This window comes from Euprymna scolopes, chromosome 20, assembly GCF_053919585.1.
Source record: "Euprymna scolopes isolate OS-2025 chromosome 20, ASM5391958v1, whole genome shotgun sequence".
Lineage (NCBI taxonomy): Eukaryota > Metazoa > Mollusca > Cephalopoda > Sepiida > Sepiolidae > Euprymna > Euprymna scolopes.
In genome coordinates this window covers 79012737-79035621 of record NC_136501.1, presented here as the reverse complement: position 1 = coordinate 79035621, position 22885 = coordinate 79012737, and the positions used below count along the sequence as shown (strand labels likewise).

General features: G+C 35.4%; 1 protein-coding gene across 5 annotated transcripts in view; it reads left to right on the top strand.

The window, feature by feature from the left end:
• LOC145241477 (GTPase-activating protein and VPS9 domain-containing protein 1-like) overlaps positions 1 to 22885 on the top strand; it is a 347817-nt gene that overhangs the window by 162661 nt on the left and 162271 nt on the right. For all 5 annotated transcript variants that reach the window (XM_080104469.1, XM_080104467.1, XM_080104464.1 and 2 more), the window contains one exon: positions 19331 to 19606. In XM_080104469.1, coding sequence (XP_079960595.1) covers positions 19331 to 19606 — 276 coding nt within the window. The remainder of the gene's footprint in view (positions 1 to 19330; positions 19607 to 22885) is intronic.

The following is a 22885-nucleotide window of genomic DNA, read 5'->3' as shown; positions in this document are numbered from 1 at the left end:
TTTTTTTTTTTTTTTTTTAACTTTATGTTAGTTTAGGTTCAGGATAACGTTGTAGTTTGAGTAGTTATTAGGAATTGAGCTAAGAAATTTTGCCCAGTCACTGTATATTTAGGTTTACGAAGGTTAAGGTGTAGGTGCAGTACACTCAGTGTGTAACTGGAGGTACATTTTAAGTTATGGTATATTCCGTATGTATAATTAAGTAAATAGATATTTGGGCAAGTTTTCAGTAGGTGCAAATAGAAGTTGTCAGTGTTTCTACTATTGAGGAGGAAATAATTTCAGTTATCATTTAAAAGCCATAGAGAGTTTTGCATGACAGGGAGTATCGGATTTGGTTTAGTATTGTTTGTTGCAAAACCATCTAGGAAGAGGCAATTGTTATGTAATGAAGATCACTTTGCATCCGTGTGCATACTTTGGCTGGTAAATACCAAACTGGATAGGAATGAACTCTAATGTATGTCAGGGGTAGAAATGTATAGATGTTTAGTGAAGACTGTTAGGCGGTTAGTATGTGAAAGTTAGGAGCTGGAGGTTAAGGATTTCACTACTAAGGTGTATGTATAATGTAGGGTTTTAGTGGCAGCTAGAGGGGCGGGCAGATTGTTAGCTTTCAAGGGTCGGGGTTATTTACTATTTTCAAATACAGTAAAGTTTCATTTGGATTTAGAGTTTACAGTATTGTTTTAGCTTGGGAGAAAAGAATAAAATCTTCGTTTCTTTTCCCCTATTTTGCATGCAGGTTAGACATAGGCAGTCATCTTGGAGGTAAAGAGAACCAATTATTTCGTGATTCGGAATTCATATTTTTAGGCAGTCATTAGAGTTGGGGATAAAACAGTTGTATCTATTCAGAAAAAGTCCTACTGCCGCAGCTAATATCACTGTAGATTTCAGTTACAATTATAGTAACAGTTAATTACAAGCTATATCCAGTGGTTTGGTAGAGATATCAACGAGGCCTCTTTATTAATACAAGCGAGCATAGGGTAATTGTAGATATTAAGTATATTACTTAGATAAAGTTCTTCTCACTTCTACGGTAGAAAAATAAATCCACGTTTGTGCTAATTTCGGAAAATTTATCAGGCCTAATGCTATTTTATCTCTAGCCTTGGTACAGAGCGTGGAATTATTTTAGCTGGGAGAGAACGTTATTGAGTTTTACTTGGGGGGGGGGGGATGAGTTTAAAAAGATAACCAAAGAAAAGACAAATGCATATATAAATTAAAATCAAATAAGAAATTTAAAGAAGAAGAAATGACAGCTAATTGAAGAAAGGTCAGCTAATGGTCTACTTGTGTTGCATGTCTGATACCCTGCATAACCTCTTGTTCAGCTCCCCCCTCACCTGTTACATTGGGTTATATAGGGAGATTCTTAGAGAGAGATAGTTCATATTATAATTCTTATATATTAAAATGTTCTTTCTTAGATCTTGCTGATGGAAGAAGGAGAAAGCTCTTAGAGTGAAGGGATATAGTGTTCAGACAGTTCGGACATTGTGTAGACATGATGATGTTGAGACGTGTATGTAAATACATATAACACAAATATATAATACAATTGGACTTTACCTTTTAGTAAGAATCATAAGACACAAGACAAGCTTTACAAAAAACACTTGATGGTTTATTCTTCACACGGCTGTGATTCCATCATCAAGAATTCAAAGTTTCACATTTTTTCCTTGAAGTGACGTCTCACTCCTAGACGTCTGAATCTCTCTGAGTTTTCTCATTGACTGTTTTCTAACTCAAGTTTTTTCTCTATTCTTAGAACTTTCTATTTTTCCGTGACGTCATACACATGTTAAAACATGCGCCTTCTTTCACGTGTCCTGGACATACGTGTCCAAAACTTTTCCTATTTCTCAGTAACCTATTTATCCAATATGTTAAAAACATTATCTTATAAGCTGCATTCTTTCAATTTAAAATTTCATAATAAACTTGACAGCTCACATTCTTTTCTTGAATATTTTATCTATATTCTACACAAATGTTTGTTTTACATTTTTAAATTCTCACACGTAATCTATTTCTAAACTAGATTACGAGGTTCGAATTCCGCCTATGGTTTTTCATTTTCATTTTAAACTAAATTCTCCATTTTTATACTTACATGAAAAGGGGACAGCCCTTATCATGTAACACACCTAACTGAAACTCTTTAAAAACATGATGACAGTACAATAAAAAAAATAGGCTTAAACCAGGCCTAGGGACAAACAAATCCAACTCGTCTCCTTCCTTGAGGCTTGCATTCACTAACATCTGTGGGCTTAGAACTAATTTAGCTGATGTTGAAGCATTTCTCCTAACAAATACTCCGGATATCTTAACACTAAGCGAGACTAACCTACACTCCTCCATCCCCTCTAACTACTTTAACATGCCTGGCTATCTCCCACTCTGCCGTAAGGACTCTGACAGACATATGCACGGACTTGGAGTCTACATTCATAACACCCTTCCCCTGACTAGAGAAACAAACCTAGAAACGGACAATCAAGCCTTTATGTGCTTTAGACTAAACATACAATACAACATTAGCTACTTTTATTTTCTCTACCGCTCTCCCTCGACCCAGGACTGCACCATAATAAACAAAGTCTCTGACAGCATAGACACAGTACTCTCCCTTGACACTAGCGCACAAGTACATGTATTTGGTGACTTTAATGTTCACCACAAAAACTGGCTTGGATTCTCTACTCACACAGATGCAACGGGCAGCACAACACATAGTTTTGCTATATCTCACTCCCTATCACAAATGGTTACATTTCCAACCCGTTTCCCTGACCAGCAAGAACAACAAGCATCACTTCTAGATCTGTTTCTGACTACAGTTCCCGAGGATTGTACAACAAATGCTGACAGCCCACTCGGGAACGCTGACCATGCAGTGATAATGGTAGAAATCGCCCTAAATTCTAGACCCAAAACTGAAGAGCCAGTGCTCAAAACAACAAGATATTATAAAAAGGGAAGCCATCAGAGATCTTATCAGAGATGCCCCATGGGGAAATATTTTTCTCCTCCTGCTGAACAGTGCGCAAATGAGACCACTGAATGGTTCAAAACAGCAATGGAAGCATATGTTCCCATGCGGAAATTTTATAGCAAGCCCCACTCTCCCCAATGGTTTACTTCGACTTGCGCAACTGCCATTGCTACAAAGCCAGCATACATACCGCAGATTTAACCGACATAAGTCCAGTTCAAACAAACAGAAGTATATAGAAGCTAGAAGTAACGTTAAGAAAAAAATAGCGACAGCTAAGAGAGAATTTACTGAAACCACTAAAAAACACATCGAAGCACAAAAATTAGGAAATCGTAACTTCTGGAAAATCTACAACAGTGTAGTAAATAATGGGCAATCAACAATTCCCCCGCTAACCAACAATCACGAGGTTGTTTGCTCAGCAACCGACAAGGCTAATATTCTTGCCAGCCGGTTTGTCTCGAACTCCACACTGGACCCTACCAACCACCCCCTGCCTGACTTTCCTTTGCGGAGAGACACCACACTAGACGATCTAAAAATCACCCCTGCTCAGGTACATGCTATCATAAAAAACCTTGACACTTCAAAAGCATATGGACCTGATCTCATCCCAGCTGTGCTATTAAAAAAGTGCTCAGCCGAAGTAGCTCCAGTTCTCTCCAAACTCTACAACAAATGCCTTAATGAATCATGCTTTCCGGGCTGTTGGAAAACTGCTTCTGTGGTACCAATATTCAAGAATTCTGGCGAAAGAACTGACCCATCAAATTATCGCCCCATTAACCTCCTTCCACTTTTTGCCAAAATATTTGAGACCATAATCACCCTGCTCTAGTCCGGCACCTTACAGATGCTAAACTTCTGACTGACAAACAATATGAATTTAGACATGCCCGTTCCACAGCTGACATCCTCACTGTAATCTCTGGACAAAACGGAGGAGGGCAGAGCGGTAGCTCTAGATATATCTAAGGCTTTTGACAGGGTATGGCACAAGGGTCTCCTCAGGAAAATTAAATCATACGGTATCACTGGTAGAATACTTAACATAATTAAATCCTTCTTAGATAGAGAAAAATCCAGGTTGTCCTCGACGGTCGTACATCTAAACAGTGTGATATAAATGCTGGAGTGCCTCAGGGGTCTATCCTTGGATCTCTATTGTTCCTGATATTTATTAATGACCTCCCCGACAAAACTGCCTCTGAGATGGGTATATATGCTGATAACACTACACTCTATAAGAGGTATGACAGGAAAACAAATGAACACATATCTAAAGAAATGGCAGAAACACTAGAGGATGACCTCCAATCTGTAGTGGAATGGGGACATAAATGAATGGTCACATTCAATGCTGCCAAGATTAAACTGGTTTCCTTCAATAATTACAAGAAACCTTCTCTGCCACCAATAGCAATGGCCAGTGACTCCCTGTCTGAGAGTACATCTTTCAAACTGCTTGGCCTAACGTTCACAGGAAACATGAGCTGGAACAATTATATTGAAAACATTGCCAGGGCCGCTGCGAAAAAGGTAGGCTCTCTCTACCGTGCTAGAAAACTACTGACACCTGAAAGTATCCTGTGCCTCTATAAGGCCACCATTCGCCCATGTATGGAGTATTGTTGTCACATTTGGGCTGGTGCATCTGCTACTAGTCTCTCGCTCCTAGACAAGGTTCAAAAAAGAGTCGCCAATCTGATAGGCCCTGAACTGGCATCTAAGCTTCAGCCTCTGTCTCATCGATGAAACGTTGCATCCCTCTGCCTGTTCTACAAGTATTTTAATAGTGAATGCTCTGACGAACTGCAGACACTTGTGCCCCCACGACGTAGACACCCTCGACAAACCCGACAGGCAGCTAAATCCCACCCCCACACAGTAGAGATCCCTAGATGTAGAAGATCTTTCTACTCCAATAGTTTCTTCCCCAGAGCTGCTAGACTCTGGAATTCCATTCCAGGTTCCTGCTTCCCTAACTGTACTGACATGGAGAAGTTCAAGTGCAACGTGAACCGACATCTTGCTGCCCAAATCCCAACATAGTGCCCCAGTAGTTGCTGACCCTGATAGTAGCCGCCTACACCAAAGTGGCAATGCGCCTTGTTTGGGGTGAAATTGTAATTAAAAAAAAAAAAAAAAGTACTGGGGCTACTGTATTGCCATTTGGTGAATGGATTCTGGACCATGCAGTAGCTTCTGGTGGGGCCTCTCGATGCCATATTAGTGGGTAATTGTTACGGCTTTACCCTTTCATGCGCTACAAAAAAAAAAAATTCTTCATTTCTAATTCTCTCTTACTTTCCCTCTCTTCCCTGCCTCAGGCATGTTTGTCGACCTATTCCACAAATCCCAAAACATCATCATGAAAAGTCTCATTAAAAAAATACGATTAAACCCAGATCTCCAACTTCTAACCTAGACCCCCACTATCAGGTCTCCTTCTCTAACATCAGGGGTCTATGTTCTAACCTTCCAGAGGTTGAAACCCAATTACAGGAGACTAAACCAGACATATTATTTCTAAGTGAAACTGGCATTGGACAGATCATTTTGCTAGATGAGTTCGTAATTAAAGGATATTCTAATTTAACTTGCAAATCTGACCCCCAAGATTGTCATGGGCATGAAATATGTGCCTATATAAAAGATGGCTTTCCCTGTGGTAGGGACATCTCCAGAGAAGATCCTAACTTACCCTATATGTACTTCCGGGAGCTCAAACTACTGCATTTATATTTGCTCTCTATCGCCCCCACAACAGCGGAGTTACTATCTTTAAAAGCATATCTGAGAAAATTGACCACGTCCTATCTGCTTATCCTTCAGCTAATATTCATGTCTGTGGAGACTTCAGTGTTCACAATGTGGAATAGTTAACTCACTCAAACAAAACCGATAGTGAGGGGAGGTTCTGTTATGATTTCTCCATTGCTTCAGAATGTTCACGAACTCACCCGTGTTCCCGATACTAACGGCCAGTATGCAAGTCTCCTAGACCTCTTTCTCACAACATACCCTGAACTGTGGTCAGCTTCTGTTTTGTTTCCACTTGGATCTTCCGACCACTAAGTTGTATCAGTTAGATAAAAATGAAATGTAATAAGTCCCCAGATGTACCTCTCTATCATACAGTATATCGATACTCTATGGCTGACTGGGATAGCTTCCGCACATTTATATCAGATCTACCTCTGCATTCCATGTTTAAAAAGGATGTGTCCTTTATAGTATCAGACCTGACCGAATGGTTAATTGTAGGTATAGACCGTTTCATACCTTTGAAAAAATTCCAGCAAAAACCTAACAGCCAGCCGTGGTTCTCTCTGGAATGTGCTGCTGCCATTGTGCATAGAAATCACTTTTTCCATTGCTTCCAACGTAATAGATGTACTGAGACTAAAGCCACATTCAGAACTGCCAGCAACCACTGTAAAAAAGTAATAAAGAATGCAAGAGAGTTGTATGCTCAGTCCGTCAAGTCCAAAGTAGCTGAGCAGCAGCTTGGTTCCCACCAGTTTTGTCAAATAGCAAACAATCCTGAACAGAAGCGTGTGCTCTATCCCATCTCTTATAAATGAACCTGAGGTAATCTTGTCAGCATCAAACAAAGCCAAACTCTTTGCCAAGAACTTTGCAGCTAATTCTAACCTTTGTGACCAAGGCTGCCAACCTCCAATATTTCCTCCTGTATCAGAAAACATGCTATGTGATATACAATTATCTGTACGTGATGTTGCCAAGCTAATAAAAAACTTTGATTCCTGTAAAGCAACCGGCCCTGACGGTATTCAAATTATAGTACTCAAAAGACTTCAACCAGAACTTGCGCCCATTCTTACAAAACTGTTTAAACGTTGTCTTAAGGAGAACTGCTTCCTGTCACCTTGGAAAATCTCATCAGTATGCCCTGTATTTAAGAATTCAGGTGATCGCTCATCTTCTTCACAGTACAGGCCAATAAGTCTCCTGTGCGTCATGAGTAAGTTGCTGGAATCTGTTAAATAGAGAAGTAATCAACCATCTTAGCAAAAATAACCTTCTTAGTGACATGCAATATGGTTTCCGTTCTGCTAGATCGACAGCAGATATGCTTACAGTTATATCGCATAGGATTAGCGAATCTCTCGACAGAGGCTACCTTTCTAGGCCAATTGCTCTTGACATATCAAAGGCCTTTGATAAGGCATGGCATAAAGGTTTACTTCACAAGATCTCCAGCTATGGTATAGCTGGAAATGTCTTCTCAATTATTAAACCATTTCTCTCTGATAGGTTCATAAGAGTAGTGGTTGATGGGCAGAAATCAGAAGCTCTTAGTATTAATGCTGGAGTCCCTCAGGGGGTTCATCCTGGGCCTAACTCTCTTCCTGATTTATATTAATGATCTTCCAAATCACATCCTTACATCATTTGTAGACATCTATGCTCATGACACTACTATCAATGGTAGCACATCTAAGACCGTAAACGACCAAGTTCTCTCTGATTCTCTCTTCTCTGATCTTGAGCAAGTGGTACAATGGGGAAAGAGGTGGCTTGTTACTTTTAATGCATCTAAAACCAAGCTTTTATCTTTACATCATCAACGCGCTGATCCCCATCTGGCATCAATTGAAATGAATGGCTCTCGTCTTTGGGAGGCCTCATGTTTTGACAAGCTTCTGGGTTTGACCTTTACTGCTGATCTTAAATGGAACACATACATTAAATCCGTTGCCAAGGCCGCTGGAAAAATTGTGGGATTCTTCTATTGATCCAGTAGATATCTCACTGCTGATGCAATTCTCTACCTATATAAGAGCCAGATACGTCCAAGGATGGAGTACTGTTGCCATATTTTGGGCAGGAGCTGCTAGAAAGGACTTATTCTGCCTTGATAGAGTTCAAAATAGACTTCGTAGATTTGTCCTTTTCTCTTCCCTGCAACCTCTTTCTCACAGAAGAGATGTTGCGAGTGTGTCTCTGCTTTATCGTTATTTTCATGGTAGGTGCTCGGCTGAGCTCCATTCTATGGTCCCCCCTTGCCAAACTTTCACAAGAAACACCCGTCTAGCAGAAAACTATCACTAGTTTCCCCCACTCTTTATCTGTGCCTTAACCTAAGCGTAGATTCCATGAGCAAAGCTTCTTTCTTAGAACTGCACGCCTATGGAATTGTCTTCCGTGTTTCTGCTTTCCAGCTGATTACAATATGGTTGTCTTCAAGTCTAACATAAACAAGTTTTTGATGAGCCATTCCATATAAGTTAACAAATTTACCGAATCTCCATTACTAACGGTTACTATATTGTCCAATTTCTACTGTACACTCTTTAACCCTTATAACCCTTATCTTCGAGTGGCCTCTTGGCCTTGATAAGTGGAAGTGGAAACAAAAAAAAAACATATCATCAAAAATGAATTATCCCATTAAATCATCAACTAATGTTACCAATAAAACAAATTCTCAACCCAAATCAGAACATCCAAGAAAACAAAGTCGATCAAAAGAAAGATCACAAAAATCACCAGTATGCTGAAAAAGACGAAAAAATCACCAGATGCTGAAAAAGACAAAACTAAGGAAAAACAAAATCAGTTAAAAGAAAGACCACACAGGTCACCAATGCATCTTCCCCGTGGTGAAAAAAACACACTTGAAAAACAAACAAAAGATACATCTACCAAAAAACAAAATAATATAAAGAAATTACCACAAACAGAAGCCACTTTTACTACTACTACTACAAATAGATTTACGGAATTAGAAGACATGAAAACTTAAGTTACTCCTCAACCCCCCAAAAAATCATCATGAATTACAAGAAAATCCAATGGAATTGCCGTGGATTGAAGGCAAATTACAAGAAATTTTATTGTTGCAAACCAGATTTAATCCTTTGGTTATTTGTCTCCAAGAAACCTTCTTTAAGAATGAGGACGATTTGAATATAAAACACTAACAACAATATAATACAGGACTTAGAGCCTCTGGTGGTGTATCAGTATTTTTATTAAAAATAACATATCCCAGAACCAAATTGAATTAAAAACAAATTTGCAAGCGGTTGCCATAAGAGCGACTTTACACAAACCGATAAGCATTTGTTCTTTATACATACCTCCACATGAACAAATAGATGAAAATGAATTGGAGAACTTAATAGAGCAAATACCCAAACCTTTTATTTTCCTAGGGGACTTAAATAGTCACAACACCTTATGGGGATGCAAGGACATGGATAGAAAGGGAAAGAAAATTGAAAATCTAATAAATAAAAATAATCTATGCTTGTTCAACTAAAAAGAAGCCACTCACATTAATCCAACAAATGGAACGCTTAGTTCACTTGATTTAACCATATGTGACCCTTCCACTTATCTGGATTTTTCTTGGAGCGTATTTGACGATGCCTGTGGTAGTGATCACTACTCAATCATTCTCAAAAGCCATAAAAAATATTTGAACATCCACCAAGATGGAAGCTTAACAAAGCCAACTGGGGAAAAATACAAGAATCTCTGCTCCGAACAATTGACAGAAAACAACATCGATACAATCAAAACATTTACACAAACATTAATATTAATAGAAGAGTGCATCCCCAAAAACACTACTACAGAAAAAAACAAAATCAGTTAAAAGAAATACCACACAGGTCACCAATGCATCTTCCCCATGGTGAAAAAAACACACTTGAAAAACAAACGAAAGATACATCTACCAAAAAACAAAATAATATAAAGAAATTACCACAAACAGAAGCCACTTCTACTACTACTACTACTACTACTACAAATAGATTTACGGAATTAGAAGACATGGAAACTTAAGTTACTCCTCAACCCCCCAAAAAATCATCATGAATTACAAGAAAATCCAATGGAATTGCCATGGTTTAACAAAGAATGAAAGAATCAATAAATCTGCGAAAAGCAGCATTAAGAAAATTTAATAACCAACAACAAGCAACTTAATTGAATACAAATTGCATAGAGCAGAATAATAAAGAAAGCCAAAAAAGAATGCTGGCAAGAATATGTCAGCAAGATCAATGTTTCCACTAAACCATAGACAGTTTGGGAAATGTTTAAAAAAAATTTCTGGAAAACATAACCAGATACCAATTAAACATCTTTTTACTAAAAATACCAAAATAACAGAAACGAAGGCTATAGCAAAAAAATTAGTCAAAACATTTTCATAGAACTCTTCTTCAAAAAACTATAACAAAGAATTCCAAACCATCAAGGAAAATATTGAAAAGTACAAGCTAAACTTCAATTCCAAAAATTTTGAAGAATATAATAAACCTTTTTCAATAAGTGAATTTGGAAAATTCCATAACCAAATCACACAACACGGCCGTAGAACCAGATGAGATCCACTATAGTTTTTTTAAAATACTTCCAAAAACTTCATTGGAACTTTTCCTAAAAATCTCCAATGACATCTGGATTAAAAAGAAGTTCCCAGAATCTTGGAAACATACGATTATTCCAATACCAAAACCAGGAAAAGATTCTTCAGATCCTGGAAATTATTGACCAATTTCACTAACAAGTTGTATGTACAAAACATTAGAGCGAATGGTAAATCATCGCCTAATTTTGTATTTAGAAATAAACAAACTAATAACCAATGCACATTGTGGTTATCGTAAAAATCGTGGATGTCTTGACCATTTGGTCAACTTAGAATGCTATGTCAGAGAAGCCTTCATAAGACTGGGAACACGCCACAATTGTCTTTTTCGATCTAGAAAAAGCTTACGATACTACCTGGAAATTCGGAATTATGAAAGATCTATTTGACTTTGGACTTAAAGGTAGACTTCCCGAATTTATTCAAAATTTTTAAACGAACAGAACCTTCAAGGTACGCATAGGGTCTACTCTAAGTGATATAAATAAACAGAAAGAAGGGGTGCCACAGGGTAGTATATTATCAACAACCCTATTTAATATAAAAATCAACAACATAGTAAAGGAACTTCTGACATAAATAGAACATTGTACGTGGATGATTGCTCTATAAGCTATCGTTCCAAGCACATCCATACCATTGAAAGAAAACACAGCATAAACAAAATGAATAAATGGGCAAAAGAAAATGGTTTTAAGTTTTCAAAAAATAAAACTAAATGCATTCATTTTTGCAATCAACACAAATTGCACAATGATCCTAAATTACAACTCGATGGAGAAAATATCCTCGTTGTTGATGAATACAAGATTTAGGAATGGTTTTTGATAAAAAACTAAATTTTATTCCCCACATAAACTAATGTAATAAAGCACTGCAACTTCTGTGTGTTGTGGCCCGTACAAATTGGGGAGGTGACAGGCAGACCTTGTTAAACCTGTACAGATCCCTAATTCGATCAAAAATTGACTATGGCAGCTGTATATACCAAGCAGAAAGAAAATCCTATGTTAAAATTTTAAATCCCATTTACCATACAGGACTGAGACTTGCACTGGGAGCTTTCAGTAGCAATACACATGAAAAAATTGAAATAGCTTGAAATATTTCAATATTGGTATGCATAGAAAGAGCTTGATGAGCTAAGAAAGAATCTTTTTGAATTTTTAAAATCTGATTAAAATTAAGGAAGTTATGGCTATTTTTGTGCCTCACACGTTTGGATATTTTTCCCTCTTTAAGACCATATGTGTTTCGTCACATTTTTTACACTACTGTTTCAGTAAAAATGTCATATCTTTGTTAAAACACAAGACTAAGAAATGAAATTTACCATATAAGTGTATTTTTGTACAAGGAATCAGAATATGCAACTGAAAATCTCCCAAAGTTTATGGTTTCCAAATAATCTGCAGTAAATGTGCATAAATATGCAGCAATTCCTTAAAAATGCCATGTATCCATAAACAGAAAAGAAGTTGGAGAACTCAAAGTTGAATTGTAATGTGCTTTATGTACAAAAAACTTAAATCTAAACATAAGACCATTTAAAAATGAATATATTGCAATATTTCTTTGGTATTATTGTAGATTAACACCTTCTGTTTAACCCCACTCAACTCCTTCTGACCACCCCTCCAAAATGTGATTCTACCTTTTTAGGAAATTATGTATAAAATGCCATGAAAAACTTTAATGAAAGATAAACAAATTATTTTAGAATTGAATGTAAAATAATTTCCTAATATAGGTCATTCTAGCATTTTAGGACAGTTAACGGTTTTTTTTTCTATGGGAAAATATGCATGCTTTTTTCTTTTTTTTTTTTTAAGATGATTATGTGTAGTTTTAAGAGGGTTTCTATGCAATGAGAATATGGGGAGGGTTACCATTCGGAATTTGAATTAATTATAAGGCTAAGGAAAATTATGTGTGAACATACTGAAAACTTGACAGAGACAAAGCTAACAAAAACAATATTAGAGGGGGGAGCAGTTAGTTTCACAAAAATTTAATGTAAAATAATTCACCATTTCCTGGCCATTCTAGCATTTTAGGACAGTTAACCAATTTATTTTTATGTGTATTTTTCTTTAAGGAAGGATCTATTTTTTGTTTGTTTGTTTTAGATGCTTGTATGTGGCTTACAGAGGTATTTTGTTGGGGGGGGGGCTTGCCACTCGAACTTAGTGTTATTGTTAGGGTTAAAGAGTGTTTTAGGAATACGAACCGTTACTTCATTTTTGTTTTGTTGTCCTAACTGCAAAATGCCGTTTCCATTTCAAATAAATATTTTACAGAAAGTTATATATATATATGTGTGTGTGTGTGTGTGTGTGTATTCGACAGGTAAATAAGTCAGCAAATGTTATATTTAGTTTTAATTTAATAAGAAATTGCATTGCGAAATTTCAAAGAAAATTCCATAAATTTGTTGATTTCTATTTTCGAGGTTGAAGGTGTTAATTCCATAGGCCGTTTATACTACGCTGGAGCAGGTTGTAAAAATATCTTTCGCTTAATAAGTAGAAAAAAAAAAAATAGCGAAATAAAAAGCTTCCTAATTGTAGTTTGATGTGTTTTCTTTTAAAATTTCAAGAATATTGATATAGATTTTGAGGGTTTGTATTACTATACACATACATTCGAAAAAGTTGTCAAAAAAACAAATATATAACAAATAAATGTTATCAAAAGCAAGTTACTTTTCTACCTAACTGGATAATTTTTTAGTGTTTTTATTTAATGTAACATGTTTATTCAGCTTGAAAACAGTGTTTACCGATGTTTTGGAAAATTTAAAATGGCGCCCGACTCTTGAAATGGTAAGTTTGGGGAAAAGAGTTAAAAATAAAAAAGTAGACAAAATACTGCTAGAAACTCGCTCAATATATATTACTGTGACATAGGCTGACATATATTTGGTGAGTTTTTAACAGTATTTTGTATATATTTTTTTTTATTTTTAACTCCTTTTCTCAAACTTACCGTGTCAAAGAGAGTCGGGCCGGGCGCCATTTTTAATTTTCCAATACATCGGTAAACACTGTACGTTTTTCGAGCTGAATAAACATGTTACATTAAATAAAAACACGAGAAAATTATCCAGTTAGGTAGAAAAGTAACTTATCTTGCCTTTGATAACTTATTATTAATCATTTTGTTTGACAATATGAAACTACATCCTCTGGCGTTTGTAACTGTCGATCCAACATGGAGGTATTCATCTCGTATATATTTGTTAGGAACGGCCATATGAGGGTGTCTTGTTTACTTTATTGACTTTTTTTTTCTTCCAATATTTTCCCCAAAGATGGTCTGCTCCTTTGCCATGTATTGATTGGCTGATTGGCATCTTCCGTCAGATTACAGTCAAACCCGAGCATGCATGACATCATGTTCTGAGCAAAGATGAGCGGACGGTTAATTAGTCTGGTTCAAATTCTCTTTCTTCAGACATTTTTCTTCCTACCTTAGTCTTTTCAATATTAAAGTCAATGTACATCTCCTGCCTTTGTGTTAATCATCTTTTGTTCTTGCATCAAGTAGCTTCATGCTTTGTCTAGAGCCATTTTGATGAAAACAATAACAAAAAAAAGACAGAAAATATCTGAGTGTGTTTGTCAAGTGAAGCTTAGATGTTTGGTGCAAAGGATGAAATGTAGGTTCTTCAGATGTCAACAACACCGCAAACAGCGGCTGATATGTTGCCATTGGGTTTTGAAATGACACAATGATTGAAACGCTGGTTGTTTTTTGTTGTTGAGAAATTAGCGTTGAGAATTAAAGTGATTTTAGAACTGAGAAACTCTTTCAACCTTCTTCAGACTTTGTGACTGGGTTTGATGCAAACCACAAACAGCCAAGTTTTGATTTGCTAAGTTAAGAATTGAAAGAAAATTAAAAAGGACATACAAGTTTATTTTATTTAATCTTACACATACATTCTTACCTTACTTTTTATATTCATAGAATATGATGGGTAGTAGAAATTACAGTAAGCAGCATTGGATAAACATAGGTATATCTGTGACTATCACTATTTATTCAACTTTCATTTCATTTGAAAATTTATAAACTGTGACTTAAGTTTTTTTTAGTGAAATTCCATTTTTTTTTTTTTAAATTAAGAAAAGGCAGGATTTTTATTTATTTTTTTATTTTATCAGAAGTCTCATTTCTGTCTTGATTTTATTTTTCATCTTTCTTTTCTTGTTTTCTTTTTTTTTTTTTGTCTTTTTTTATTTCGCTTTCATTTCTTTCTGGCCGCTCTGTCATTGGGACATTAGAATGCACCGACTGCCCCCGTTATTTTGACTCCTGAGTATATATCAGTTAATGTCTTGTATGTTTTTATATAGAGTGATGTGGTTCTCGATTGATTAACTGTGTTGGATATATACTCAAGAGTCAAAAGAATAAGAATATTCTCTTGTCATAGCTCTAGTCATGACTAGCATTGAATCAATCGAACACGACAAAAAATATGCTCACACTCTCCACATTACTAAATAAACTGATTTTTAGTAAGCAGTGGCTGAAATTTCAATCAACTTGCTGAAGAATGGATAAAATACGTCTGGAAAACTAACATCTTTTCTAGAAATGAGGCCATTAGAAAAGACAAAGGAAACACAGGTGATTAAGTCAGCAGGATGAGTATACTTCTCTTGTATCCTTGTGTTGGGGTGAATACCCCACCCCGAACACTTCTCATACAGGTCTCCGAGGTGTGTGGGGAGCAGGAGAAACAAAAAATCCAACATATGTAAATGGCAAATAAAAAGCCTCAAAAAAGAAACCATTGTAAAGTTTCTGATAAATCAAGTTCAGATTCAGAAACAGAATCCCAAAACTAAAATCTATTTCAAAATCTTCCTTGTTTTATAATTATTGAAGCAACTGAAGGGGAGCCAATAACAAAAGTGTCTCTCTTCAAAATATTATTGATGTAAAAATAATCCAAATTAAAAGATATGGTGAAACTATTGATACAAACTCCTACATCCTAACTTTTAATACCCATCAAATACCAAGCAACATCAAAGTAGGGTATGAAAAAATAAACACAGCCATACATACCAAACCCCCTCATACTACAACTGCCAAAGGTACGGACAGCACCGAGATCAGTTCACACGCTCTCCAGTATGCATGAGGTGTGGAGAAAACGAGACCTATACAGATTGCTAAAAAGAGACAAAATGTACTAACTGCCAAAAGGACCATAGTGTGAACTCAAAAGAATTCAACAAATGGAAGAAAAAGAAACTACTGAAGTAAAATATACCAAAAATAAACCTTCCAATGAAATTACTCAATGAAATAAGGGAACTAATGGATGAGCTAAAAAAAACTATAAAACAAATCAACATTGAAAATAAAGATTACAAAACTCCGAAACCAAAACTCAACCCAAAAGACCCACAAAACCCAAACTGCTGCAACACCCATAGAAACAACCCCTCTCACCGAGAAAAAAAAAAAAAAAAATAGACACCAAAAAGTACCCATGAAGGAAAAGGAAACCCACCACCAACCAACAAAGAAGTTAAAACCAAAATAAACAAATCATGCTCAACTTCCAGACCAAGAGACTCAATTCAAAACAGATTTGAGGAAATGGATACGAAAGATCAAAGATCAGGTACCAACAACTAACTAAAGTTAAAAATAAATACATAAAATCAAACCATAACCCAAAAACCATCCAATGGAACTGCTGGGCATAAAACCCAACATAAATTACCTATTACTACTTATAACAAACCATCAACCAGCCATCATCGACTACTTTCTATAAAATTCATGAGGTAATGACCATTTCCCAGTGGTTTTAACTAATCTAAATCAAACAAAAAAACCATCTCTCTCAATAGAAAATAAAAAAAGCAAATTGGGAGGAATATTAAAAAAATGCCAACAAAAACTGTATCTAACTTGCTATTTTTTGATTTAGAAAAAGCCTATGATACAACATGGTGACAAGGTATGATAAAAGACCTACACAATCTTGGATTAAAAGATAGACTACCCATCCTAATAGGAGATTTTCTATCTAATAGAAGTTTTAAGTAAGAATTGGACCAACCTTATCAGACACAAAAACACAGAAAGGAGTACCATAAGGATGTATTTTTATCAGTTACGCTCTTTAATATAAAAATCAATAACATTGTAAATTGCCTAAACAATGAAATAAATATATATATATATATATATATATATATATGTGTGTGTGTGTGTGGATGACCTCATAATTTGCCATAGATCAAAAAATATTCATAACTCAGAACGCCAACTACATATGTGCATAAACAAAATAACACAATGGACCACAGAAAATGACTTTAAATTTTTAACAACCAAAACTAAATGTATCCATTTCTCTAATGCATGCACAATGATCCTACTCGCAATCTAAAAGGAACAAAAATCCAAATAACTGACCAACATAAATTTCTATGACTTATTTTTGACCAAAAATTCTCCTTCATCCCTAACTTAAAATATTTAAAACAAAAATGTTTCAAAACCCAACAACTATTAAGGGTTATAGCAAATACCGAGTGGGGATCACACTGCTCATCACTCCTAAAATTATTTAGAACCCTGATAAGAGCCAAACTAGATTATAGAAGCTTCGTATATGGTTTAACCAGAAAAGGTTATCTTAAAACTTTAGACTCCATCTATCACACAGGATTAAGACTTGCCTTGGGCTCATTCAAAACCTCTTCAATAGAAAGCTTATATGCTGAAGCCTATGAACCCCGATTAAAATGAAGGCGTGAAAAATTAGGCTTGCAATATTATCTAAAACTCAAATGAAACCCCAAAAATTCTGCCTGTAAATACACTTTCAATCCCGACTACACACATCTATTCAAACAAAAAGAAAATGCAATTAAACCTTTTGGTCTCTACATGGAAAAAAATGATAAAACCACTTACCGACAACTCAGATCAAACCAGTATCCATGAGGAAAATTTCACAAAACTTCCACCTTGGCTGTTAAATCAACCAAAATCATATTAGACCTGACAATATATATACTAAATCTAATACTCACTTTTATAGAGAAAAACGAAATAACATTCTGGATTCTTACTCAAATTGGACACACATTTACGCAAATGTTTCCAAAGATTAAAACAAAGTGAGATGTGCCGCTATTTCAGAAAAAAATTTCAGCAGAAAAGGTTACCAAATAAATCCTCAATCTGTAGTGCAGAAATTACAGCCTTAGCTTAGCTCTAGATATTATCACCAACCCAAATTCCAAGAAATTCATATTTGTAGATTCATTATCAGTACTAGAATCATTAAAAAATTAAAAATTAAATAATCAAACTGCTACAAAGGATCCATTCTATCATATAACACAAAACTTTCTTCTTCTGTTGGATTCCTAGTTACTATGGTTTCCGTGGAAATGAAAAAGCTGATATGACAGCCAAAAAATTCTCTAACACTCCAAATAAGTGACGTAAAGGTCCCATATACAGACTACAAACCTTCAATAAATCATTTTATTACAAAGAAATGGCAAGGAAACTGGAACAATTGCCAAAACAACAAACTCTTCCAAATTATGCTTATACTTAAAAAAAAAAAAAAAAAAAAAAAAAAAAACAGTAAATCCCAGAAAATCATGTAAAGAAGTAGTCTTATCACCTATCCGGATAGTTCACACAAACATAACTCACTCCCACATACTAAAAAGTGAAGAACCTTCCAAATGTATACCATGTCACAAACCTTTTACTTGACTGTTATAGCCTCACAGAAATTTGTCAACACTACTACAAGGCCACAAACTTAAAAGAGCTCTTCAAGAAAGAAAACCCTGAAACCATTCTAAATTTCCTAAAAAGAGCAAATCTTTACCATAAAATATAAATACTATCAAATAAAAAACTACATCAAAACATTGCCCAAATATACCCAGCGAAAATCAACGATGAAAGTATAAAAAAATTTTAAACCTTATATACAGCATTAAATGACCCAAAGAAAGTCAATATGCTGGTTAAACTAACAAACATTTCTTTACACACAAAAAATCTTTGAAAATTCTTTTTACATAAAATTTAATAAAATTAAAAATGAAGATGAAGTTAAAATACTTTCAGTATGAATAAAAAAAAAAGATATTAACAGCCTTTACTAACACACACACACACACCCATAACATTCTACTTTTTTAGGTGATTGTGCAACATCCTGGAAAACTTAAAACAAAAACAAAAAAAAAACAATTTAGAATTAGAAATCAGTTTCATATATGAATTCAACATGAAATGATCCCCTGTTTCAGGCAATTTTGGTGTTTTAGGACAGTTAAGCAATTTTTTCTGCTATTAGAGATAACCACTGCAGAGTTTGAGGAGGTGGGTGGGGGTCTACTTTGTTAGATGATTTTATGAGAAATTTTGTTGGAGGAGGTGAACTTACCACTCTGACTGGGAGTTAAATAATAGGGTTAAGGAAAGATTTGAAAGTCAGTCTCACCATTCGAACTTAAGATTAATATTAAGGTTAAGTGTTTTTGTTTTGTTTTTTTTGTTTTTTTTTTAACCTTGGATTAGTGATGGGATAAGTAATTTTTTATTTTATAAACTTTGCAACATGACCTCCACCTCTGTCTTACCTCACTCACTTAAAATGTATAGAACTTATCTACCTTAGCAAACAGCACTTTTAGCTAAGTGCTCCCTAAAGATAGAATGACTTGGAAAAAAAGGGGTCATTGTACATTAAATTTCACCCACACACAGTTTATGGGAAGGAGTAAATTGGGAAATTGTCAGAAATTGAAAGAGAAAAAAACTAGAAATTTTTTACATGATTTCTTTTATTGTTTGCCCCTTAAAAATTTTTTCTTTTTTATTTTCAGGCAACACAAGTGATATTCAAGAGGCAATTTCTGAAGTTGCTTCAAGCCATTCTGTTGGTTCTTTGGAGAATGATAATGACAATTTTTCTGACATGATTTCTGCGAATGTCAGTGGGCGTGGCACACCTAATGTTAGTGGACGTGATACTCCTCTCTCACAAGCTGAAAGTGTTGAGGAAAGAAGAGCACCTGATCTACCAGAGACTGTTCAAAAACAAAATCGAGAAGATGTTACAGAAAGATTTGGGAAATTTGAAATTAAAACAGAATTAGAAAGTAGGTTTTTTTTGTTTTCTTGCTCATCTAATGAAAGAATTTGCATTACAAAATTATTTCATCTTTAGTTGATAAACAAATCATAATAATGTTCATGTACATAGAGCGTGATGTATTTTAGGACAGATTTCTGCATTTGGATTCTTAGAAACAGATAATGTCTTTTTACTGAAAAATGCATTAAAAATATATTTTCATTAAAATCTCATTGAGAATACTCTAACATTTAGCGAGTGTTGATGGAGAAGCCTCCCAAGAAACATCTGAATTTAGTCTCCTGCATTATGGGGAAAGTGCCAATCAGAAAAGCAGTTTTCACTCTCTACAAAGAATACTCAACTACCTTTATTATCTCTCAGTTATAAAAAAAGGAAAAACCTGAAAGAGACACCATCATTATCATTCAATCCACTTAACTCCAAATAGACTAGCCAAAAGATAAACCCCTGTAGGAAAGAGAGGGATTACAAGACAGGCTGACAAAAAAGTGTATCCTCTTAGACTATTTGAGTGGCTGACCAGAAGAAAAATATATAAATTCTCTATTTTGTTTTGTTTTTACAAACTCCAACATTGCTTGTTCTTAATATTTTTTCAAAATGAAAATTTAATGGCATTTCTGTTTTAAAAGAAAAATATAAAAATAATTGTTTTTAATGGTGATACCATATTTTGTGAAATTGTGAAGAAAAATCAAGCAGCTTTTAAAAATTGTTTTAATTCTAAATTGTTATATTCAGCCATTATAATCATGATGACTGTTATATAATTATAGTGGCTACTATTGATAATTCTAAAACATAGTAAATATGAAATTAAAATATGCTTTCGTAAAAAATGTATCTTTACATATCTGATGATGATTTGTGTTTCAATCTATCTAGATGTGATTTTTTTTTTGTATTTGGATTAAAATTCCAAAATATTTAGATTTAAGTAAAGTATGACAACTGCAAAATAAAAATGTTATTGAGACATATTCATGTGTTGAATAATTTTTGATGTATGTTAATCTCAGTCTTTTGAATTCTGTAATAGGAGGTATTATTCGTGCAAGCAACTGCGCCTCTTTTGGCTGGTGAGGTGACGGATGGGGGAAGGTGTAATTTTATAGATGGATTTTTTTTTTAAATGGCAACGCAGGTGCCAGTAATTTGCATATGAGGTGACATTTGGTCACCTTAAAGGGACAAATTAGTGAGAAAAAGAACTCTAGTTTGAGATAGCTGAGAAAAAGCAGAGAGGCCAATTTACATTGGAAACAGTTTTTTTTTTTTTTTTTTTTTTACATGAGCATCACCACTTATCAAGGCCCAGAGACCACTCAAGGATGAGGGTTAAGAGTGTACAGTAGTCAATTGGACAATATAGTAATCGTTAGTAATGGAAATTCAATAAATTTGTTAACTTAAGTGAAACGGCTCATCAAGAACTTGTTTACATTGGACTTGAAGACAATCAGATTGTAGTCAGCTGGAAAGCAGAAAAACGGAAGACAGTTCCACAGGTGTGCACTTCTTGGAAAGGAGCTTTGTTCATGGACTCTACGTTTAGGTTTAGGCACAGATAAAGAGTGGGGGAATTATTGATAGTGTTTTCAGCTAGACGAGTGTTTCTTGTGAAAGTTTGGTGAGGGGGGGACCATAGATTGAAGCTCAGTTGAGCACTTGCCATGAAAATAATGATAAAGCAAACTCGCAACATCTCTTCTGTGAGATAGAGGTTGCAGGGAAGAGAAAAAAACATCTACAGGGCTACAAAGTCTATTTTGAACTTTATCAAGGCAGGATAAGTCCTTTCTAGTAGCTCCTGCCCAGATGTGGCAACAATACTTCATCCTTGGATGTACCTGGCTCTTATATAGATAGAGAACTGCATCAACAGTGAGATATCTACTGGATTGATAGAAAGATCCCACAATTTTTCCAGTGGACTTGGCAACAGATTTAATGTATGTGTTCCATTTCAGATCAGGAGTAAAGGTCAAGCCCAGAAGCTTGTCAAAACATGAGGCCTCCCCAAGACGAGAGCCATCCATTTCAATTGATGCCAGATGGGGATCAGAGCATTGATGATGTAAAGATAAAAGCTTGGTTTTAGATGCATTAAAAGTAACCAGCCACCTCTTTCCCCATTGTACCACTTGCTCAAGAGGAGAGAGAATCAGAGAGAACTTGGTCATTTATGGTCTTAGATGTGCTACCATAGATAGTAGTGTCATCAGCATAGATGTCTATAAATGATGTAAGGATGTGATTTGGAAGATCATTAATGTAGATCAGAAAGAGTGTTGGGCCCAGGATGAACCCCTGAGGGACTCTATCATTAATACTGTGAGCTTCTGATGTTTTGCCCATCAACCACTACTCTTATGAACCTATCAGAGAGAAATGATTTAATAATTGAGAAGACATTTCCAGTTATACCATAGCTGGAGATCTTGTGAAGTAAATCATTATGCCATACCCTATCAAAGGCCTTCAATATGTCAAGCCCTAGAAAGGTTGCCTCCGTTGAGAGATTCACTAATCCTATGAGATATAACTGTAAGCACATCTGCTGTAGATCTAGCAGAACGGAAACCATATTGTGTGTCACTAAGAAGGTTATTTTTGCTAAGATGGTTGATTACTTCTCTATTTAACACAGATTCCAGCAATTTACTCATGACGCACAGGAGACTTTTTGGCCTGTACTGAGAGAGAGAGGAGCGATCACCTGAATTCTTAAATACAGGGCATACTGATGAGATTTTCCACGGTGATTGGAAGCAATTCTCCTTAAGACAACTGTTATACCGGCCTTCCTTGAACAGAGGAATTTACACCAATTAGCACTATAAATAATTCCAACACCGGTGAGAGAGATGTGACTGCTCTTCAACTGCTAGCCGAGTGCCCAGCAGATAGACATGCTTTCCTATCTTTGTACATTATTGTTAATACACTTGTTCCTTAACGAACCCCGACTTGATTTTTCTTATTTTCACTGTTGTTCCATGACACAACAGATTGGCGACAAGGAATCGAAACTAGCATCACTGCAGAGAATCACCAAAAGTGATTGAAATAAAGATTTGTAAAATCTTTATGGCAGAACACCTTTATCATTTCAACAGATATTTGGATATGCAAGGATTAACAGTGAATTAATTGCTACAATAGTAATTTGGCGACGGGGAAAAAACTTGCTACCAAAATCTACAGCGAAAAACGCGAATGTTGTCAATGATTTAATAATTGAACACACTTACCAAGTGTTTTAGAAAAGGAAAAGGGG